Here is a 23,134-nt window from a genome sequence, read left to right as displayed (position 1 = left end):
TCATGTTTATTAGAAAGTTTGATTCATTTTTATTACTCCTAATCCCAGATAAAACACAAATTTCAGTAAAACCAAATGAAACAAAAACAAAATAAAATAAACAAAACTGCTTGACAAGTACATTCCATTTCTCAACAGCTGGAACTTGTGTTTATGAGGCAGTGGCTCCAGAAGTGCACTTTGTGTTACATGAATGTATTTTTTATTTTTATTTTTATTTTTTTTTATCCTAGCAGTTGGTCGCTGTCTTTTGAAATACACACACATCACCATACAAGACCGCTGTTAACACTGCTGTGGATTCTATTACTGTAAAACTAGTGAAGAAATTATTCGACAGGAATCAAGTGAGCTTGAAAGCAACATAAATCAATAAAAGCATATGTTGCTTTGTGAATGTGGAATGTAAAAAAAAAAACCCAAAACAAACAATATAAAAAGATTACTGCACTGCATAATGTCAGTCCTGCATGTACTGATTTATTGCTAATTTCTGTTCCAAGATATTCATATATGTTTCTTGTTTCAACCTAAAACTGCATTTTAAAAAATACGAAAACTCATGTTGTTCCAAAAAACTTAAACTCTGCCTGTAAAACAAACATACTATGTAGCACCAGTAGGTTCAAACAAATCATGCAGCAAATTTTTTCATTCCTTTTTGCTGTGAAAAAGACTTCTTCAAGAATTTGGGGTAGAAAGTCCATTTTTTTAGATCCAGTGCAGCCACCATTGCTTTGGTATTGCATCTATGTAGTGCAGCCAGTTTCGATGGTTCTTAAAATCCCCTCAACAGAGGTAAAAAGTGGCCATGCTTGTGTCTTCTGTCCTATGTTCTAATTGTAGCAATGACTCGTTGGTTGGGTGCTGGTGATGAAGAAAGAAAAAGCGTGGTTAGTTTCAATGTCTGCACATATAATAAGCCAATGAATAACCTTATAAAACTCTGTCTGTACCTCCTATTATGGAATGCATCATCATTATCAAAACCATGTCTCAATTACGTTAATTATTAATCTGTTATTATGTTATTATTAGCCCATAATCATGAATTAGGGATATTGTTATTAGAAAATCTGTGTTCTGTCTAATCATCGTATCCACAGCAGCAGATGCAACAGGTTGTTGTGGTCGGTGAAAGAAAAAAAAAAAAAAAAAAAGGTGCAACACTGAAGTTTGGCCGAATGCTAAGCTAAAACTAAGAAAAAGTCGTGAGACATTCTCTGTATCACAGGTTTTCAGGCTTTGAGCTGTATAGGCTCTGGGCCTTTGTAGATAAATTATCATTAACCTACTTTAAATACTTATCATGAGGTCATTTTATCAATCACCCTGAATTTGGTGCAATTAGTGATGCATTTTCATCAGTGGCCTCTATTAAATAGAATTAGCCTTATTTCTCCCATTTCTTAATGGATTATATTCATTTCTATTTTTACTCATCAGCTCTTTTAGCTTGCAAAATTTTAATGTTAAATTTAATTCTAATGACCTTTGTGAGGGAAGAGTAATTGCAGCAGGCTACAGCAGCTAGGTGAAAAAAAAAAAAAAAAAAAAAAAGAGCCAAAAGTAGCACTGCTAGCCAGAGGTAGAGATTCACCTGATGTACAGAGTTTTCACTAAAATCTGTATTAAGGTCGGACTGAAAATAAAATGTAATAAAATTAAATTTAAACAAATGCTCTCGTTTTTCCAGCCATGTACAAGTTCCTCAGTGTGAAATACAGGTAACTTAAAAGTGTATTTAAGCGCAGTATGTGACTAACAGACAGAAACCACAAATGGTGCTCGGACATCTTGTATCATAACTTTGTCTCCCGGTTTCCATATTGATGGGGCCAGTTAGTTCTGAGCTATGTAATTATTTGATTTTGACACGAAGAGACTAGTAATTATTAATTGCTCCAAAATCAAAGCTTCTAAAGGTTGTCTTTGATGAATGTAATGTGTTTCCATAGCTATTACTCTAGGACATGGCATCATTGCTGCATTTAATTTTCATCCCTGAGTGAGTAGTAGAAATTAGAAAGAACTGTTGGCACACTGTTGATCCTAATCACAACACCTTTGTTGCCTGAGTTCACAGACAGGCACTTACATAGCATTGTTTTTCTCTTAATTTGGCCTGAACAACCTGAGCATTGCCAGGTGATCACTGATAACAGGAGATGACATGAACGTGACTCGTACCTCGTTTTCCACAGGCCTTCACACATTCCTCATGTGTATCGAAGCGGTTCTGGTTTCCACCGCAGCCTCCGTACCAGAAACGTGTACAGGCCTTGCTGGGGGCATTGTAGTGCCACTTAAGGACAAATTTGGCACAAGTACCTTCCTCTTTGGGAAGCTGGCAGATGTCCACAGCTGTAGAGGCTGCTGTGAGGGATACAACAAAGAACAAAGATCAGCGCACGTGTGGAAACACACATCTTTATTCTTCAACAATCATAGCATGTGGCACAATAGGTTTAGAGCAGATATTGTATTAATTCAAGTATCTTGAGACAATTTCTTCCACAGCTGTTGATGTGCTGGCAAATCAAATGTGTTCTGTATGAATTCTGCTGCCAAAGAAACAATGAAGCAGTGAACAAAGCCTTCTTTTCACTTTCGCCCTAGTTCTGACTTGACTCGCTTCTGTGACAAAAGCTTAACCTTCTCTTTTTGCTGTGCTTGTTCCACCAGTCATTTAGATCGTCTGGGGCTCAGTGGAAGAGTTGAGTGGGTTTGTAGTTTCACACAAAGGACTTGTTGTTTTGCTAAATGAGCACGGTTTGTGGAAACTGAATCGTGTAGCCCATATAATATGGCAACCAAGCTCACTCGAAGTCCTAACACACTGTGTGCTCAACATTAAGGGTGGTCTGAAACATTTTGAGGATGTGGAGAGAGGAGGAAGATCTTCTTTTCCTTTCATACCGGCCATTTGGGCTGCATAACATTCAACCGCATCAAAGTCAGTTATGCCATCAAAAGAAGAAGCCAGAATCATTGGAACAGTACTAAAATATGACAACAGGAAACTAATCTTGTTATTTAAGGCCTTTTATCCTCTGTGTATGCACATCAGATCTCACCAGGGGCGGGGAGGATCTCAACCTGTTCACCCTGCTGCACTTTGGGCTCCGGCTCTGGCACTGTGGAAAAAATTGCCAGTTAGTCAGGGAAATACAAGGAAATGATTTCCAAAATGATGGAAAAACAGACAAACATTTACTGTCCAATTAACATATCTGACCTTCATCAGAAATAGCTCTTGTAAGGATTTGAAATTGGCTTACAAACATTTAGTTTTTATTATACTCAGTTGATTTGTAATAAAGCAAAAGTATTTAAAATGATAAACATGGATATGTCATGTCATGTACAGTATGGTACAAGTGTAATGATGACTAACGTTACAGATACATGTCCTAAGCTAAAAGCAACACTTTAGGTAAACTGATGATACTTCAGCATATCATTTTTGCTGTAGCCTTTATCACTCAAAACAATATCATTTAATTAGAGCAGTGCAATGGCTTGACTTATGCTTTAATGTCTATTTTTAAAACTATAGACCAAGGCCTTTAAGGATGAACAGAACTGAAGGCTTTGGAAAATGTACCAGTGAGTCTGGCTGAAGCTGAAGAAGCAGAAGAAAGCTAGCAGTACGCACACACATAACAACAGTAATACTGACGAGCATAATGTTATGTTAGCTGCTGTTGGCAGCTTGTTCTTAAGCTTGTTCTTTTTTTGGAGCAGATAAAATTTGATGAATTCTGTATGTTTGCTCTATTGTTTTTGCTTCTGGAAAGGTGATTAAAAAAGATTCCTTCCTTCTGACAATCATCACTCTCAAGAGATCTCCCTGCACGCCATTTTGGCAGAGAGGGAAATCCAAAGCTGGGGAGGCCAGCCATGCATGGTTACAGTGAATAAGAGTCACATTCCCTCAGAGAGTCTGACAGCAGCAACCACTCACCTGGCCTCATGCAGTTTTTCAAGCAGAGGGTCTCAGTGTCGAACCTATTTTCATTCCCTCCACAACCTCCATACCAGAACTGTGTACAGATCCCGTTCTTTCTGTCAAAGAACCACTTAGCCTGATAGTCTTTGCATGGCATTCCAGGGTCATAGTCAAGTGAGCATGGGTCTGCAAATTCATTAACTAGAACATGCAAAAAAAAAAAAAAAAAAAAAGTAGTGATGTGGTGATGTGATGTGTCAGACAGAGAGAGAGAGGATCGTTAAAAGTACAAGTATCCAAGGCATACAGTTATAGTGTGTTGTTAAAAGAGTTGCCAATAACAGACAATTTCATATTAGAAGCTTATTGATGTTGTAAATATGATTAATTCTTACATTCTAACAGAGGAAAAGAAATGGCATTCAAATGGAAATCTACAGAGGGGTCAGACTAATTGTATTATCAGGTGGTTCTTACGTTTTATAACTAAATGCTGTAAGTAAAATGAAGCTTAACAGTTCAAAGATGAACTGCTAAGTCAGTTAGTTATGACTACATGTCCAGTTAAAGGTTAGTTTGTTTTAGTCATCTGCATTGCTACGCGGTCCAAGCTATCTATGCACCATTAATCAAAAGAAATATTTTTTACAGCATCACTGCATTCTAATGATTCCTGAATTGGTTAAACAGAGTGCCCTTGACTTCATGCTGGACTATCAAAGCACTGCCGAGCCGTTATTCCAATACCAGCTGAATGGTAGGTCAGATCTGCACATACATATAACCAAGCCTGAGCAGCAGATTTCATGTTTTGTTAAATGACCTTCAGCATGTTTTGGCTCACACAAGGGAGCTGATTCGACATTTATGTGATACTTGACTTGATATACTGTTGAATTACAACATAGCACATTATGTTCTGTGTCAAACCTTAAGGTCTTACTTATGGGACTCACACACTTAGCAAAGGCAGCCAAACACAACTCTATAGTGGCCCTGAGATTTAATGATACAGGCTTCAGTTCAGACATAATGTTTAAGTCATAGCTGAGAGTTCAAAGTCAACTTTAGGAGAATACGACAAAGAATACAGGTACGCAGAGCACAGCTTTATGTACACACAATGCTGAAGTCACAAACTTGTGCACGTTTGCACAGTCACTCACCAGTTTCTGGTTTGTCCAGTGGTGCGGTATTTACAGTGGTGTCATGGTTGACTGGCTTAGGCTCAGCTACTTCTATTAAGGTGAAACAAGCAGTCAGAAATGCCAGAGAACTAATTGAGGCAATGCAACTGCACAAACATTGGAATCTAGCTAACAATTGGAATGCCTTAAAGAAATAAAAACGGCAGCTCTCCTTGGATTTAATAGTAAAAAAAAAAGTTGAGAAACATCCATCATATATCAACAAATATAGTGATTTTAAATTATTTAGTTGAGTGCAACATCATATTTCTTAAAAAGCATGTAGGCACATAGAGCTTCCTAAACCACCAAACCATCCTGTGGGATAAAATAGGATATTTGTGTTTGTGTATATAAACACATGTACTTACTGGTAGTGATGATGCCTTTGCGGGTGGAGACAATTTGACCCTCTGCAGTGTGGGCAGTGACCACAACATGGTATGTCTCGGCACTCCTTAAGTTGTCCACAGCAAGCTCAGTGCCAGAGACGTTGGTCTTCAGTACCAGAGTGTGGTCAGACAACCTCGTCACCACTACCTCAAAGTAGACAAAGAGTTTGGGGTCCAGACTTTTCCAACGCAATATCAAGCCACTGGAGGTGATGTTGAAGACGTGTAGGTCATCTGCATCTGAGGTGGTAAAAGATTGAAGTGTCAAGGTGCTGTTATGAAATCAAAGTTTCAGAGGTGATTGGTTGCTATTGAGAGTGAAATACTGCTGGCTGAAATGTCCCTCATAATTCTGGAGGCGTTGCCACCTGTCTGAGAGACGTGCAAATAATGGTGCTGATTTATGTGCAGTCAGTGTTTACAGTAAAAAAAAAAAAAAAACACAAACATTCACTCCAAAACCAACATCCCTTAAGTTGACATTTGACTTCAGAAGTATTTTTTCACCTTTGTGATTCCTTGAATGAACTGTTTGCTGGTTCTCATGTTGTTTCTGGTGTTTCCTGTAAATGTATAGATAAACAGTGTATTTTTTTTTCCTTCAAGAACAGACAGATAGCATGGGGTTAAGATGTGTATGAAAAACATACTCCTGTTGCTGTGAGGATGTGAAGGGGTTTTTTAGTGGTTGATCACTCTGGAACCACTTGCAGTTTTTGGCCACTTCAGGGGACATGTAGAAAGCATTTTCAACTGAAATAAAAAACACAGAGTCTCAAACGCAGGGACTTGTCAGGCAGGAAAAAATGTTTGAACAAATAGTAACAAACTTACTGCTTATGTACTTTGGCAGCAGCTGGCTAAAGGTTTGGATGTGTTTGTCATAAAACTGTGAGATGGTGTCCAGTCTCTTGAAAAAGACATCTGATGGCTCACTGGCCATGCGTGACAAGACATGAGCATCTCCTGCACTCAGCTTATCACCAACACCTAGGATGACCAGGAAGAAGCCTTTGCATTTGACCTCTGCGGCAATACGCACCAACTGCTCCTCATCTTCTTCGACGCTTCCTGTCACAAAGAGCATCAGTACTTTCCTGTCACGTGGAAGAGGCGCCTTGTCAAACACCTGCTCTACTGTCGATTCAATGGCTGCTCCCAGCGCCCGGCCGCCCTCTAACTGCGGTGTTTTGTTCAGCAGGAATCTAACTATGTCCTCAGCTGAGCGATGCTCAGTCAAGCCAATGTCCACATGGATGGGAGAGCCAGTTTTGTTGTGGAGGTACTCGTATGGTGCTTGCTGGATCACAGACACTCTGGCATGGTGAGCAGATGATGTGGGATTTGAAGATACCTGCAGATGCTCCACTATCTGAGCTATGTAACGTTTGATCTCAGTGAAGAATGTTGGATATGTGGACTCAGAGCTGTCTAGGACAAAGGCCATGTCAATGTCTACGTCTGTGGTGAAAGACCTTCTGTCTCTGCTGGTGAATGGGGGCACATAGTCACAAATTTGGTCCGGAGAGCAGGAGTCTAAAAAGAAAAAAACAAACAAAGCAAACCAATATGATATCACATGCAATCAATAATTTAATGGAGAAGGAATACAATCCCTGTCATTTTCTAATTCAATATAAACACATATAATATAAATAACGGTTACTTCGTATAGATGTTCCTCTAATATATATCTATCCCAAAGCCTGCAAATATGTGATATAAAATGTCAGCCTCCCTTTCCAGATTGAGCGGATAAAATTAATTAAAAAAATGTTTTAATACATTGCTGATATAAACACATTATAACAATAACATATATAGTATACTGTATAAATAATACAATGCTTATTTAAATGATCCATTCAAAAAGATATTTTTGTACATCCACATATTTCACTATGGGTATTGCATTAATGTTATAAATGTCTGTGGTCATATATATTATAAATTGAAACAACGCATTTAATATTGGAACATATTTCTCAGAAATTTCCAGACACAAAAGAAACGTGCAAAACAAAAACAATAATTTGTAAATATCATTAAACGTAAACAGAGCTCTTACCAAAGCAGATATGGCATTTCATAATCTTTTGGAGAGTTGCATTATACTGCGCACTTCCAGGCCTGGGTAGGACAATTACCTGGCCTAGGGCTGTGTTGTTGACCTGTTGCACAGAAACGATGCAGGAAATGTATACTGTCATATTTTTATTTTTATTTTTATTTTTTTTTAAGAGAAGAGTTATATTTATTATGTTTCAAAAAGTGGTGTATTTTGAAGTTTCCCTTTGAGATATTTGGTTTGTTTGTGTGTGTCCTACCTGCAGCGCTCTGCTGAGTGCTCTTTCCTCTCGGTTGACCAAGAAAAGCGTGGCGATTCCAGCATCATGAAGTCGGAGAGCTGCACTGGTCACTGCTTTGGCCTGATCAAGTGGACCACCAACAAAGAAGATAGCCACCTTCCTCATAAGGAAGCCACTGCGTACTCTCTTGAAGGTGCTGTGGGCCACAAAGCTCATGGCTCCCTCTAGATTGCGAGCTTTATTGTTTGTTAGGGTCTGCAGACCCTCAATGTGCTGCACCAGGGCACGCTTCTTCATTGCATCAGCAAACCGGACCTCAGTTATGACGTCTGTGTTGTACATGGTCACAGCAACACGGGCTCCTCTTGGACAGTTACTCTCTGCAATGGTGATGTCTTTGACCAGTTGCACGACTGTGTTGCGCATGTTGTTAAAAGTTGTACGGTCAACTTTGCCAGAGGTATCCAGGGCGAAAGCCAGCTCAGTGGGGTAGAGTGGGCATTCCTGCTTACCTAAACATGTAAAAAATTGTGTATAGATTAGCTGTGGGTTTGATACACACAAGGATATGAAAGCAATCATTATTTAATAAATCTTCTTTGCACTTACCGAAGCAGCAAGCTGGCAGTTAAGAATAAACAAAAATGGTCAGTCATTTTTTGACACACAACACACAAACATTACTACTTTCCAAACTCAAATGAAACACATCTTGTATCATTATCACATTATACTCACGACAGTTGTCTCTGATCTTCTTGACAAGTTCACATTGCTGCAGGAATAAGGAGAAAATCGCTGAAAGAGCTTCTTAAAAAGTGCGAGTTTTACATTTCATTGAATAAAATTATTTCTGTTGTTTTCTTTTTACAAACAAATGACTACTGACCACAACACCTGGTCCTCTAGGTCCTTTAGGACCCTGTGGGAGCAAAATCAGTTGTTAACAACCTGTCTGCTGAAGACGTTATTTTTTTGTATTTATTTATATAACATGAAAACACACACCACTAAATACAGGAGATATTTCAAATTATGGTCATTTGATGTTGCTTACATATGATCCAGGATATCCAACCTCTCCTTTCTGTCCAGGGGTACCAGCATTCCCAGAGACACCCTGAAAAGAATTAAGTGAAAGCATATCATTGGTTTTAAAGCTTCTTTTGCGAAGAGTTCAAATAATTGATTGACTTAGGGAATTTTACTATGTATGTTTTTTCTGCAGCCGAAGAAGTTTTCTTGCTGCGAGTGGATGGCAATGTTTGTTACTTGACACAAACTTTGGCCATTGTTGCAATTACAAGGCAAGTTACAGGATCGTCCTCTGAACAGTACTATGTCTTCAAGACAGATTGCAGGCTACAATGAGTTGCTATTGGAAAGAAACCAAAGGCCCTCTGATTAGAATGACTTCAGTAAATGAAAGGTCACAATAAGGACAAGTCAGCATAGTTGTCCTCTTGAAACAACACTGCCCCTGTGCCCAGGTTGCACTTTTAATGATTGGCTAAGTGGATACTATACAATCCAATGTGTACTGTTGAATTTATAACATATGCCCTTGCTAAATCCAACTGGGGTGTGACAACTTACCCTCTGACCACGATTTCCTCTGGGACCAGGTCCACCCTTTGTGCCAGGGTCACCAGCTGCTCCCTATAGCGATCAAAGTATAACAAATGAAAGCAAATGGCCGACATCCACAAGCTGTACCAACAACCTGCATTCACATTGTTATTATTTTATTTCACTTTCACAGTCACTGTTTTCCTTTACCTTTATTCCCGAGAACCCAGGGAAGCCTTCATCACCCTGTAGAGGAAAATGCATAGAAAGTTATTATTTGTGTAATTATCGTCCCAAAGTGACAATAATAGTAATTATCTCTCAAAATAAATGTTGAAGATATTTCTATTTAGAAGTGCTATTTGTGTGACTGTAAAAAGAAAATCCTTTTCATCATCACATACACACAGAAGTTGTAACAATGCACTTGCCTTTCTTCCTTTGGGTCCTTCAAGACCAAATCCATCTCTGCCATCTTCACCCTTCAAGGAAAACAGGAGAAAATAACATCACCAAACTAAACCCTTTTTTTTTTTTTTTTTTTTTTTTTTTGTAGTGAGCTTTGAAAAGAATGACGGAAAAAACAACAAATGGAACAAGGACATTTTCTGGGAAAAAAAAAAAAAAAAAAAAACAACAACGACAACATATAAACACATTACATTCATTTTCAGATATGCAAACCAGTGGAAAAGTTATGATCATTTTTCATATTGAGATTCAACTCCTTCCTTACAGGCTCTCCACGGGGACCAAGCGGTCCAAGAACACCCTTGGGTCCTGGGTCTCCTGGCTCACCCTACAAAGGCAGAGTGACAAAGAGAGTGCTTTCAGAAAGAAATATTTCTCTTAGTTAGTGGGTGAGTTGATAGATTTAATTAGGCTCATGCGTGTGGTTTTTTTTTTGGAGGGGAAAGTGGGGAGGGGGGGGGTGGGCGGTCAGCCAGGACTGTGATGTTTTCCTATAGTGTTTTCATTAAACTACATGTGTGCTCAGTAATATGAGTGAGCCTGGCTTAGTCCAGCATGTTTAAAAATGAAACAACCCTGACAAAGATGAACGTAAGTCACACAAAGCTGCATTCCACACCATACCTTGCGACCAATTGCTCCTCTTCTTCCCTTCTCTCCAGCAGGACCTGGACTACCTCCAGGGCCCTTGAAAGCAAAACACCAAGACATTAGTCTGGTTCAATATGTTACAATCATAGTTTCAAAATTGTATTTTATAAAATGGACCTATAAGACCTATAACACACCCTGGGTCCAGGGTTGCCAACTTCTCCTCTGGGTCCTGGGGCACCGTTTGGTCCAGATGGACCCTTAATAAAGAAGAACAAGACAAAACAATCACTTTCTGAAACCAAGATATTCAATCCATAAAAATACATTTCTGAATTTATAAATACTCCAGTCACAGACAAGTCAAATAAAATTTTCATACAGCTCATGCTGCCAAGGAACGATATTAACAGTAATTTGTGCTGATATTTGTTTGGTATTGTATTGTCTTGTACTGGATGTTTCAACAGACTAAGCGATCTGCTAGTGTGTAAAGAATGACAAACTTACTCTAGATCCTCCAATACCAGGCTCTCCCTGCACACCATCAGCTCCAGGTTTTCCAGGAATTCCCTTTGATCAGATACAAACAGCATGATTTTACAACTATTGCCAATAGCCACAAGAGTTTCTGCAATCGGCATTACTCAATGTATGTTACCACTGAAAAGGACTTACAGCCTGTCCAGGTGGGCCTCTTCTGCCATCGGCTCCCTAATGAAGTACAAGTAAAAATAAGTCTTGATTAACAAAAAAAAAAAAAAAACAGAACAATATCAAGTATTCTATTCTATTCAAGGTAACAAACACAAGGCAGAGTTTACCCTTCTTCCAAGTTCACCAGGACCTCCCGTCTTTCCATCCTCACCAGGCTCTCCCTATATTTTGGAAAAGATACCCAGTAAAAAAAAAAAAGCAAAAACAAAAACATAAAAACAGCAATGCAATGTTAAACTGCAAGAGGCGGTTGTGTTAAAATTTGTATCTCATTTCAAAAGAAAATGTGTTAAAGGCAACATTACCACTGGTCCGGCATCACCAGGGTCTCCTTTAGGTCCCGGCTGGTTGTTATCCTGTCCGCTTGTTCCCTATAAGACAGTTTTAGTTTAGAAAGATTAAAGCAAACATGTTGTTATTCAGAAAGTCTTCATGGGACAGTAATGGCAGGCAGAGGGATAGTTATGCAATATAACACCTCACACTAAATGACACTGCATTTAGGGAAAAAAAAAAAAGAATGTTAGCCCCTGCACAGCAATATATAGTTAATAATGACACTGTAATTAGTTCATAATACTCACAGGGTCTCCTCTGATTCCCATTTCCCCTCTGTCTCCTTCTTGTCCTTTGATACCTTTGGGACCCTAAATACAATAAAAAAATATACTAGTATAAAACTACATGACATAAAGATATGTTGAAACCAAAATGTGAAACTAAAACTGCTTCTTACTCTTCCACCAGGGTTTCCTCTGTCTCCTGGGGGTCCAGCCACTCCACTTTTGCCCTGCAAACAGATCCCAGTTAAAGCCCAGAGTCATGCATAAACCACCATGCTAAACTCAAATGAAACACAGCTAAGAAATGACTTAATGAATGTTAAAATCTAATATACTGCACGATGCACTTACCTCCTCTCCATTGATACCATCAAGTCCAATTTCTCCAAATTCACCCTGTAACAATATGGCATTTAGTTGGGTAATGGGTGCATGAATATTTTTAGCTGACAGCAATATTTAATAATGAAGACTTTAAAACCAATGAAAAGCACTCACCTTCTCTCCCGAGTACCCACGTGAGCCCTGAACAGAAGAAATGAATAGTGTTTATATCATTATGTTAAACTAATTTTAAAAATGTTGCCAATTTCCAATAACATGATTTTTAGAATTAAAATGAAATCCTTTACCTTGACACCTCTCTGTCCAGGACATCCTTGAAAGCCCTGTGTTCCATTCACACCAGGAGGCCCTCTCTCTCCCTGTCATTACAGGAAAAAGATCATATAAATATTCTGGAGGGACAAATCAGGGGAGGGATGAAATCTAAAGAAACACAAAGAGGTGTGAAAGGAAAAATACACTGGAAAATCACAGTGCCCTTGTGAATGAGAACACTCGAAAAAACCAAGTGTCCAAAAGCCTCATATAGAAACAAATGAACTGTGAGCAAGTGAGGCAGTGAAACTTACAGGTCCACCCTCATCTCCAGGATGTCCTTGGCTTCCTGATAATCCTGGACTACCCTGAAAGGCAAAACAACCAAAGTCTTAGCTTTTGTTTAAAACCAAACTAAAAACTTATTGGAAGTACATGAAAAATATTGTTTAGCTAATTTATCTTGGCAGTAAATACCTTAGAGCCTGGAAGTCCAACTGCTCCACGATCTCCTCTGGTTCCAGTACATTTGCAAGGAACTCCACAGCACTCTCTTTCAGCAATATTGTCCTACACAGCCAAAGAAAACAAATTGCGTTTTAATAATGTAGGGAAATAACAATAAAGAAAATAAAGACAAAACATATTTTTCCCTGAGCAGTACTCACCAGTTCCTCCACAAGCTCATAGTCCAAGTCCATGATATTGACTCGTAAGGGTCTGGTATACCTAAAGCCACGACCGTATTCCAACATCAAAGCCTCTTCAAATTTGGGAACTCGCTCAAGTCCAACCAGAATGAAACTGTTTACTCCTGTTTAACATATACAAGGGTTTTAGAAACAGAATTACTCAATGTGAGTACTTCTTGTCCTTGTTCTTGAGGTTTAGAGAGTGATCCAATCTGCATCATTACCTGACTGCTGAAGCTCCTCAACTTGCCTTTTCATCTCAGTATATGGGGCATCAAGACCATCAGTCAAATGAATGACAACCTTCAGCAATAAAACACAAATCAGTCAAACTTCCTCTCATCTTACAAACATGAAACAATACCATTTCTCCAATTTTTTATTTAATTGAGTCGTTTGAATGTGAAGTTGAAAATGTCTTTTCTACATGCCGCACTTTAATTGAGATTTATTTTATTACTTATTTTTATTTTCCCACCTAGGCCGAGGAATGTTTTTATTTAAGAAGAACCATTCGTTGTTTTGGTAACTGTGTCATGTTAAATGTTTCCACAGTTTTATGCTTTGAATTTGATAATGAATGAAAAACGAGATCACGTTTTTTGGGTGTTTTTGGTCATTTTTCTGTACCAAAAATGTACCAAACCATAATTTTTAAACTGAGGTACACACTGAACTGTGACTTTAGCGTACAGTTACACCCCAAGATATTACTAGTCTCCAGTTTACCATTCAGTTACTTACCTTAACAACATTGTCCTGCCTTGCTTTGAACCTATCGGCGTAAGTTGAGATGGTCTTGCCATTTAAGACAAATGGGCCATTGTTTCGCAAGGCTCTGAAGGCCTCAAAGAGCTCATCAGCATTGTTTGTAAAGTCCAGCTGGACAGGCTGAAAGGAAGAATCCATGGCCTGCATGCCCACTTGCACTGAGGGAATCTGCCCAGATGAGCAACTAATAGCTCCCATTTTGGATATCCTTTGAAGAATGGCACCCATCTTACTCTGGAGATTAGTCTGAGTAGTAAAAATGTTCTGGCCAGAGACATCGAAGCCCACCAACACCTCAATGTCACAGGCTGTAAAACAAAGAATTTTTTTTTTTTTTTTTTTTGCAATTTTTTTGAAAAACAGAAATTATGTGAAAAGGTAAATTTTTGATTCAATTTGAAGTAACTTTGTCTTATGTATAACTAGGTCTAGGTCTAACTAAGAAAACATAAAAGACTGTCTTACTTCTCGTAGGTTCTGGTCCACCAACACAAAGCTTCCCCTTCACTTCATCATCCAAAGTTTCCAGAATTTGTTCATTGAGCTCTGAAAGCTCCAGAAAGGTGCTTGCTCGAGCCACAGTGGAAGACTCACTTGCAATGTTTTCTAACTCATTCCCAGTGTTGCCCACTCCTACGGCAAAGATTCTCACTCCTTTTTGCTTCAAACCAAGGGCAGCTGTTTTGCTGTCATCGGCTGAGCGCCCACCAGTGATAACCATTAAGATCTGAGGAGTGCCTTCATCCATCCTACTACCTTTTGCTTTTGTAAAGTGAACGTCTTGAGCATGGCGAATGGCAGCACCAATGTTAATTTTACGTCCACCTTTGTACTCTGCACGTTCGATGGCATTGAGAATGTCTTGCTTGTTTTTGTATGTGTTGAGGTACATGACGTCAGTCACATCTGTGGTAAAATGTGACAAGCCAAATTGCAGGTTGTCTCTGTCATTGTAGAACAGATCAATCAGGTTGAGGATAAATGACATCACTTCTTTGAAGTTGTCCCGTCCCAAGTTGATGGAACCATCCACCAAAAATACTATATCAGCCTTCTTAGGTGTTAGGCCTGTTGTCATAGAAGGAAGATGAGATGAACAATAGAATAAAGAAGGGTGAAAAAATTAGAATAAATGCACTGACTTGAAATTTTAGCATTCTTAGAACATATAATTCATTTTTGGTAAAATGTGATATATTTTTGCAGAACTTACCAGAATCTGTAATTGTTGGTGGTTCAACAGGGATTGTCCCACTCAACCTGGCAATAAACCTCTCCCCAATTGCTGACAGTCCAGGGAATGTAGGAACTTGAAGAACATCTTCTGGTGTGGTGGCAATTTGTGATAGTTGCCTTGTGTCAGCACCTGCAGCTCCAACACCAATGCAGCCTATGCGGGAACTCTTGAGCAGAGGTCCGTAGATGGAAATGTCTTGGGAAGAACGTGCACCTGTGAGTACCACAAGATGCTGGGAGGCATCAGCCTGACGAGACCCGGCAGAGGGTTTTAATTCATTCTGTATTACGTATTTAATTGCATCAGCCAGGTCTGATGACCGACCACCCATCTGACGAAGTCTTTTGATTGCAGAGATAACAGCTGGCTTGCTGTTGTGTGAGTTGAGGGAGAATTCTGTTTTAACGTTGTCTGCATACTGTACAACAGCAACACGCACTTCATCAGGATGGATGCTGAGTTGTTGGATAAGTGTGAGGATGAAGTCACGGATATGCGCAATGCCAGAAGCACCTGTACTGTCTGAGCCATCAATAAGGAAGATAATGTCTTTTTTGCCAAGATTGACAAGGTCTGCAAGTAAGCACAACAAACGGAAGGAAAAATATAATTTATTTCAAAGCATATTGGTAAGACTGCCATTTTTTCAACTCTACCATAGCAGCAGAACTTAATGACAAAATCAACCATTGAAAAGGTTAATAAGATCTTAGACTGTGCATTATCAGTGTACTGTGAACCAGCTTTTTTCAGATATGTGAATGAAAAGCAATTGTAAAATGGGAAACATGAAAACATTACCAGCAATTTCCCTTAATTTTCGGTCATTTTGAAAATGTAATAGATGAAAATAAAAATATGATTTTATTTAAAATGTAAACCTAATGTCATCTGTAATTTTATGTCATTTGGCGAGCACATCTTCTTGCCTCAATGTTCACAGTAACAGCAATTTTGACCAAGAGTGCCCAAACCTTTGCATGTCACTGTTGTGTTTCTTACCTAGTTCCACTGGAGGAGGATAACTCTTGATGATATCGGCAGTGGTTATGGTTTTGACAGAATCTAGTAGCTGTGACTCCACTCTTGGAAGCTGCTGGAAACTGTCAACTGTATATACAAGTTCAGGCTTCAGGGAAATCAGTTTCAGCTCATCAGGGTCAGCATTCCTTGAGCCGATGGCAAGGGGAGCGACCTGATTTCTCTTAAGTTGGTTGGCGGGAGTGGAAACATCATCTGTAGATTTGCCACCTGTAACTAGGATCAGGAACTGAGGAACACCCTCCTCAATGCGACTTCCTGCTGACCTTTGGTAGATGTTTCTGGAGACCCACTCAAGAGCACGACCCGTATTTAATCTGTTTCCCCCTTTGCTTCGAAGTTTGGCCACAGCCTGGCGTACCTCATCTTTGGTGGAGAACTCGTTCAGAAGAAATTCCATCTTCGGGTCATCACTGTACTGCACCACTGCTATTCTGACATTATCCAGCCCTACATCAAGCTTCTCCACAACTCTTCTTATCATTTCACGGATGGAAGGGAACTCACTGCGCATTGCCGTCGTACCATCAATTAAAAATACAACATCTCTCTTTTCTCCTCCTGCGGGTGCTGGTGGTATTACTGTAAAAAAAAAAAAAAAAAAGGAAGCACAGAAACAAGGTATGAGCACAAACAGCACAAAGCAAAATACATATAGAGGACATACGCTATAATTTAGAATGTCTCATATAATGCAAAGAATAAATCACATAGAAATTGAAGTTGATTATAGATTCTGTAAGATAGGTATGGGAAAATGTGTTTGGGTTACCATCAGTGGTTGGGAATACTGGACGCATCCTGACGATGTCATCATCAGACAGTTCAGTGATAGTGCTGATTAAGTTTTCTTGTACTGTGTACAGGCCAGGGAGGTCATCTACGGTAAAGGCGAAGTTAGGCACATACGATACCATTCGGAGCTCTGTTGGGTTAACATCTCGAGTCCCAATGCTGAAGGGAAGAACTCTAGACTGTTTGAGGGAAGATGCTGGACGACTAATATCATCTGTTGAAGACCCACTGGAGATGACGATTACAAATTGGGGCACACCATCTTGTTTCCTGCTTCCACGTCCTACTGTCAAAACATCCTGACTCACAAACTGCAAGGCCTGTCCCAGGTTACGCTGCCTTCCTCCTCGCTGACTTAATGCTCTTATGGAATTCAAAACACCTTCTTTTGTTGTATGTGAGTTCAGATACATGTCAGCATGAGGATAGTCACCATACTGGACTATGCCAATCCGAATCTTATTCTCGCCCACATTTAAAGTCTCCACAACCCTGCGGATGAACTCCTGGATGATAGGAAATTCCCGTCCAACACCATCAGATCCATCAACAAGGAAAATGATATCCTTCCGTGGACCCTGTGACTCAGCTGAAATAGAGAAGGAAAAGGAAATGTAAACCCTATGTTCTGCAACAGAAATGGTCAAAATATGCACTAAAAGTCACCCAAATATTACACCAGCATTTATACACTGATGTATGATGACATATGACATCACTATTAGCTTGCTTCTAATATCCATTGTTGTGTTTTGTTTTGTTTTTTTTAACCAAATTTATGATAATTTGTTTTAAAACTTTATATTCAGATATAACATGGATATAAACTTAAAAAGTAAGAAAATCAAAAAAAGTAAGCCATCATCAGAAAACAACACAAACCCACTTCAAAAGCAACAGTCTGCTAAAGAGGAAACATAAGGATTGAAGTAAGGACCTCTAATAACACAAGACAAGGTAATAATTTGAAAATATACATATAGTTGTTCAAATAGTTTTAATCAAATAGTTTTTCTTCCATTTCTTCCTGGTTTACTGAAAAAGATTTCAGCTAAGTACTCCATTTAAATTTTATGACCTTGCGCAGTCATGTTGCAGCGATGTAAATTACTTCTTTGAGTAAATGAATGATACACTCACACACACAAAAAATAGTCCAGAAACGTATTTAGTTTTTTTGTCCCTATTAAGAAAAGGGAAAAAAAGCATGGTTTTCCACCAACCAATTCTTTGTTCTTTTATACAGTATTCAAAATAAAACTGGAAATAGAAAACTTAAACAAATGAATATGAATAGTGTTAGAAAACACTTACACAATATAACACAATATGATGCGATTGTGAAAAGGAGATGAAATGATGAAAGATGAAAAGGAAAGCTCATCGCTAGCAATAGCGAGGAAGTCAAAAGATGACACGATGGAAGACTGTCCCAAGCACAAAGAATGTCCTGAAAGACTGATCAAGTTTGGGTACAAAAAGGCTTATTGTAAGAAAGTAGATTTTGATCAATCATATCTAAACTGCATTGCTAGAAACAATGAATACAGCAATACATACAAAAAAAATTTATTGAAAAATTTCGATAAATATAAATAAATGGGGAAGTTGGATAAACACCATCACCTCCAGGAAACTTAAAAAATGAAATGTCATCACACAAAATACTGAAATAATGTCTAAGAATACATTCAAAAAGACTACAAAATCGAAATTGAATAGACTTGTGAGGATTAATTTTTATTTGTTTCAAGTAGTCATATTGAAAAATCCAGTCTTAGTTCTACGGAAATAAATGAAAGTATATTTAATAGATGTTAAGATCTAAAAAGGACTCTTGTTTAGATGGTCCAGTTGTCTAAAAGCCATTTCAAAAATATGTATCAAAGAGAAATTTTGAAAAAACCTAATTTGTCTAATAAGCAGAGAATGAAGAGATAAAATGTGAAAACAAAAAGTTCTTGCATCATTGTTAGAAAAAGGAAATTATATGATGCACTCAAGCTACGCTATGATTTGCTTGTTAATATTCCAGGTGCTCCTCCTATTTTAATTGGTCACTTTCTTACCAGTTACTGTTGGTGTAACGGGCGTGGCCCTCAATATCACTGTGCTCATTTCAGAGGAGAGCTGCTCTTGGACAGTGGGGAGGTCAGAGTAGTCAGACACTGATAGAGCAAGGTTAGGCTGGTATGAAATCTTCTGCATCTCTTTGCTGTCAGAACCCCTTGTTCCAATGCCAATGACATAGATGCCCTGTTGTTTGAGAGCAGAGGCTGGGGCATCTACACTGTCAAAAGACCTTCCACCATTTAGCAGGACCAGCATCTGTGGAACACCTTGCAGGCGCCTACTCCCGGAGGAGTCTGTAAACACATTGTCCCTGACGTACTGGAGGGCTGCCCCGGTGTTGAGGGGTCTGCCTCCTTTGTGTTTCAGCCCTCTGATTGAATCCACAATATCCTCCTTTCTGGTGTATGTGTTCAGATAGAAATTGACATCTGCGTCCCTGCTGTATTGGACCACAGAGACACGGTCTTTGTTTTCTCCCACATTGAGTTTCTCCACCACTTTTTCAACAAAATCACGCATGGCAGGGAAGCCATTCCTTGTGCCATCAGAACCATCCAGAAGGAATACGATATCCTTTTGGGCAGTGTCAACTGAGAAGAAACAGGAAGACAAATAATGAAATCCTATACACAAAGAACAACCCTAAATTAATTATTGCCTATTAGGGGCCTGTCTTTCTGTTGTTTAGTCTTCCGTTTTTTGTTATCAAAAGCACCAGGAACAGTCATCTGCTTCCACGTTAACCAGTGGAAAGACACCCCAGTGACTTTTTCTTACATTTTAAGAAATGGATGCGAAACTATCATCACAAAAGAGGTTTGTAATTTTGATGTGGGTGAAGAAAAAAAAAAAAACTCAGATGACAAATGCTACTACCTAACGTACCAAGTATTGGTGGCAATTTGAGAGTGATATCAGAAATCTCAATGGTGACGAAGGACTGAAGCTGCTGTTGTACTTTGGGAAGGTCGGTAAATTCAGACACGGATAGAGCATAACTGGGATCGTGAGAGATGCTCTGCAGTTCTCTACTGTCAGAGCTCCTGCTTCCAATTGCAAAGGTCAAGACACCCAGCTGTTTGAGAGCAGAGGCTGGCTCCTCAACACGGTCAAATGACCTTCCACCACTTAGCAATATCAGGATCTGCGGAACTCCTTCCAGGCGCCTGCTTCCGGCAGAGGCCGTGAAGACATTGTCCCTCAAGTACTGGAGAGCTGCTCCAGTGTTGAGGGGTCTCCCGCCTTTGGGCCTCAAGTCTCGGAGAGTGTCAAGGATCTCGCCTTTGGTGGTGTACGTGTTGAGATAGAACTGGACAGTTGGATCCCTGCTGTACTGAACCACCGAGACGCTGTCTGTGCTGTCATCCACACTGAGTGTCTCTACCACTCTTTGGACAAAGTCTCGCATGGCTGGGAATCCAGTTCTAGTGTCATCAGATCCATCCAACAAAAACACAATGTCCCTTCCTGGAAGCCTTTTCTCCACTAGAAAACAATCACATTTCAGACATGTATTTAGCTTCATCTTTCAAACATTTTCCCTGTCAATTTCAGATGAGGAACGATAACCTCAACATTTTCGGCTCACTCTACAAACTTGACACAACCGCTTTGCCAACATGGCACAGTATGACATGAATTGAGAGAAATGCCCTTCATTACTTTTCACTTTCCCTCCTGTCATTAGCTTGAAACGCTCAAATACTTGGTCACTTTCTTACCAGTTACTGTTGGTGTAACGGGCGTGGCCCTCAGTAGCACTGTGCTCATTGCAGAGGAGAGCTGCTCTTGGACAGTGGGGAGGTCAGAGTAGTCAGACACTGATAGAGCAAGGTTAGGCTGGTATGAAATCTTCTGCAGCTCTTTGCTGTCAGAACCCCCTGTTCCAATGCCAATCACATAGATGCCCTGTTGTTTGAGAGCAGAGGCTGGGGCATCTACACTGTCAAAAGACCTTCCACCATTTAGCAGGACCAGCATCTGTGGAACACCTTGCAGGCGCCTGTTCCCGGAGGAGTCTGTAAACACATTGTCCCTGACGTACTGGAGGGCTGCCCCGGTGTTGAGGGGTCTGCCTCCTTTGTGTTTCAGCCCTCTGATTGAATCCACAATATCCTCCTTTCTGGTGTATGTGTTCAGATAGAAATTGACATCTGCGTCCCTGCTGTATTGGACCACAGAGACACGGTCTTTGTTTTCTCCCACATTGAGTTTCTCCACCACTTTTTCAACAAAATCACGCATGGCAGGGAAGCCATTCCTTGTGCCATCAGAACCATCCAGAAGGAATACGATATCCTTTTGGGCAGTGTCAACTGAGAAGAGACAGGAAGAAAAATAATGAAATCCTACACGCAAAGAACAACCCAAAACTAATCATTGTCTACTAGGGGCCTGTCTTTCTGTTTTTCATTCTTCCTTTTTCTCTAAAAGTAGCAGGAACTGCCTGCTGCTTCCACTGTAAACAGCAGCAAATTCTCCTCAGCTCCCTTTCCTACAGTTAAGAAAAAAATTGGATGCTAAACTGCTATGACATATAGGTTCTTTTTGTTGGTGTGGGCCAAACAAATCACCTCGGCTGACAAGCCCTTAAAATGAACATACCCAGGACAGTTGGTGTTTCTGGGGTGACCTTGCTGACCACAGCCTCCACGGAGGACTGAAGCTGCTGTTGTACTTTGGGAAGGTCGGTAAATTCAGACACGGATAGAGCATAACTGCGATCGTGAGAGATGCTCTGCAGTTCTCTGCTGTCAGAGCTCCTGCTTCCAATTGCAAAGGTCAAGACACCCAGCTGTTTGAGAGCAGAGGCTGGCTCCTCAACACGGTCAAATGACCTTCCACCACTTAGCAATATCAGGATCTGCGGAACTCCTTCCAGGCGCCTGCTTCCGGCAGAGGCCGTGAAGACATTGTCCCTCAAGTACTGGAGAGCTGCTCCAGTGTTGAGGGGTCTCCCGCCTTTGGGCCTCAAGTCTCGGAGAGTGTCAAGGATCTCGCCTTTGGTGGTGTACGTGTTGAGATAGAACTGGACAGTTGGATCCCTGCTGTACTGAACCACCGAGACGCGGTCTGTGCTGTCATCCACACTGAGTGTCTCTACCACTCTTTGGACAAAGTCTCGCATGGCTGGGAATCCAGTTCTAGTGTCATCAGATCCATCCAACAAAAACACAATGTCCCTTCCTGGAAGCCTTTTCTCCACTAGAAAACAATCACATTTCAGACATGTATTTAGCTTCATCTTTCAAACATTTTCCCTGTCAATTTCAGATGAGGAACGATAACCTCAACATTTTCGGCTCACTCTACAAACTTGACACAACCGCTTTGCCAACATGGCACAGTATGACATGAATTGAGAGAAATGCCCTTCATTACTTTTCACTTTCCCTCCTGTCATTAGCTTGAAACGCTCAAATACTTGGTCACTTTCTTACCAGTTACTGTTGGTGTAACGGGCGTGGCCCTCAGTAGCACTGTGCTCATAGCAGAGGAGAGCTGATCTTGGACAGTGGGGAGGTCAGAGTAGTCAGACACTGATAGAGCAAGGTTAGGCTGGTATGAAATCTTCTGCAGCTCTTTTCTGTCAGAACCCCCTGTTCCAATGCCAATCACATAGATGCCCTGTTGTTTGAGAGCAGAGGCTGGGGCATCTACACTGTCAAAAGACCTTCCACCATTTAGCAGGACCAGCATCTGTGGAACACCTTGCAGGCGCCTGCTCCCGGAGGAGTCTGTAAACACATTGTCCCTGACGTACTGGAGGGCTGCCCCGGTGTTGAGGGGTCTGCCTCCTTTGTGTTTCAGCCCTCTGATTGAATCCACAATATCCTCCTTTCTGGTGTATGTGTTCAGATAGAAATTGACATCTGCGTCCCTGCTGTATTGGACCACAGAGACACGGTCTTTGTTTTCTCCCACATTGAGTTTCTCCACCACTTTTTCAACAAAATCACGCATGGCAGGGAAACCATTCCTTGTGCCATCAGAACCATCCAGAAGGAATACGATATCCTTTTTGGCAGTGTCAACTGAGAAGAGACAGGAAGAAAAATAATGAAATCTTATACACAAAGAACAACCCAAAACTAATCATTATCTACTAGGTGCCTGTCTTTCTGTTTTTCATTCTTCCTTTTTCTCTAAAAGTAGCAGGAACTGCCTGCTGCTT

General features: G+C 40.1%; 1 protein-coding gene across 1 annotated transcript in view; it reads right to left on the bottom strand.

Moving 5' to 3' along the window:
• The window catches only part of LOC115061510 (collagen alpha-3(VI) chain-like), a 36,299-nt gene continuing 13,165 nt past the window's right edge, over positions 1 to 23,134 (bottom strand). The window contains 44 exon segments of the mRNA XM_029529872.1: positions 1 to 867; positions 2,191 to 2,376; positions 3,078 to 3,137; positions 3,968 to 4,153; positions 5,119 to 5,190; positions 5,511 to 5,771; positions 6,039 to 6,094; positions 6,182 to 6,284; positions 6,366 to 7,067; positions 7,600 to 7,702; positions 7,859 to 8,352; positions 8,450 to 8,461; positions 8,579 to 8,615; positions 8,730 to 8,762; positions 8,898 to 8,960; positions 9,437 to 9,499; positions 9,620 to 9,655; positions 9,841 to 9,891; positions 10,146 to 10,208; positions 10,505 to 10,567; positions 10,669 to 10,731; positions 10,982 to 11,044; positions 11,150 to 11,185; positions 11,296 to 11,349; positions 11,494 to 11,559; positions 11,773 to 11,835; positions 11,925 to 11,978; positions 12,103 to 12,147; positions 12,250 to 12,276; positions 12,384 to 12,455; positions 12,666 to 12,719; positions 12,829 to 12,921; positions 13,020 to 13,165; positions 13,268 to 13,346; positions 13,788 to 14,122; positions 14,280 to 14,882; positions 15,028 to 15,624; positions 16,054 to 16,674; positions 16,865 to 17,476; positions 18,957 to 19,550; positions 19,846 to 20,445; positions 20,682 to 21,275; positions 21,565 to 22,164; positions 22,401 to 22,994. Of these exon segments, the coding sequence (XP_029385732.1) occupies positions 830 to 867; positions 2,191 to 2,376; positions 3,078 to 3,137; positions 3,968 to 4,153; positions 5,119 to 5,190; positions 5,511 to 5,771; positions 6,039 to 6,094; positions 6,182 to 6,284; positions 6,366 to 7,067; positions 7,600 to 7,702; positions 7,859 to 8,352; positions 8,450 to 8,461; positions 8,579 to 8,615; positions 8,730 to 8,762; positions 8,898 to 8,960; positions 9,437 to 9,499; positions 9,620 to 9,655; positions 9,841 to 9,891; positions 10,146 to 10,208; positions 10,505 to 10,567; positions 10,669 to 10,731; positions 10,982 to 11,044; positions 11,150 to 11,185; positions 11,296 to 11,349; positions 11,494 to 11,559; positions 11,773 to 11,835; positions 11,925 to 11,978; positions 12,103 to 12,147; positions 12,250 to 12,276; positions 12,384 to 12,455; positions 12,666 to 12,719; positions 12,829 to 12,921; positions 13,020 to 13,165; positions 13,268 to 13,346; positions 13,788 to 14,122; positions 14,280 to 14,882; positions 15,028 to 15,624; positions 16,054 to 16,674; positions 16,865 to 17,476; positions 18,957 to 19,550; positions 19,846 to 20,445; positions 20,682 to 21,275; positions 21,565 to 22,164; positions 22,401 to 22,994 (9,347 nt within the window). The 3' untranslated portion in view covers positions 1 to 829.

This window comes from Echeneis naucrates, chromosome 21 (assembly GCF_900963305.1).
Source record: "Echeneis naucrates chromosome 21, fEcheNa1.1, whole genome shotgun sequence".
Taxonomy (NCBI): Eukaryota; Metazoa; Chordata; class Actinopteri; order Carangiformes; family Echeneidae; genus Echeneis; species Echeneis naucrates.
The sequence above is the reverse complement of the archived record's forward strand: the minus strand, read 5'-3'. Positions and strand labels throughout refer to the sequence as shown.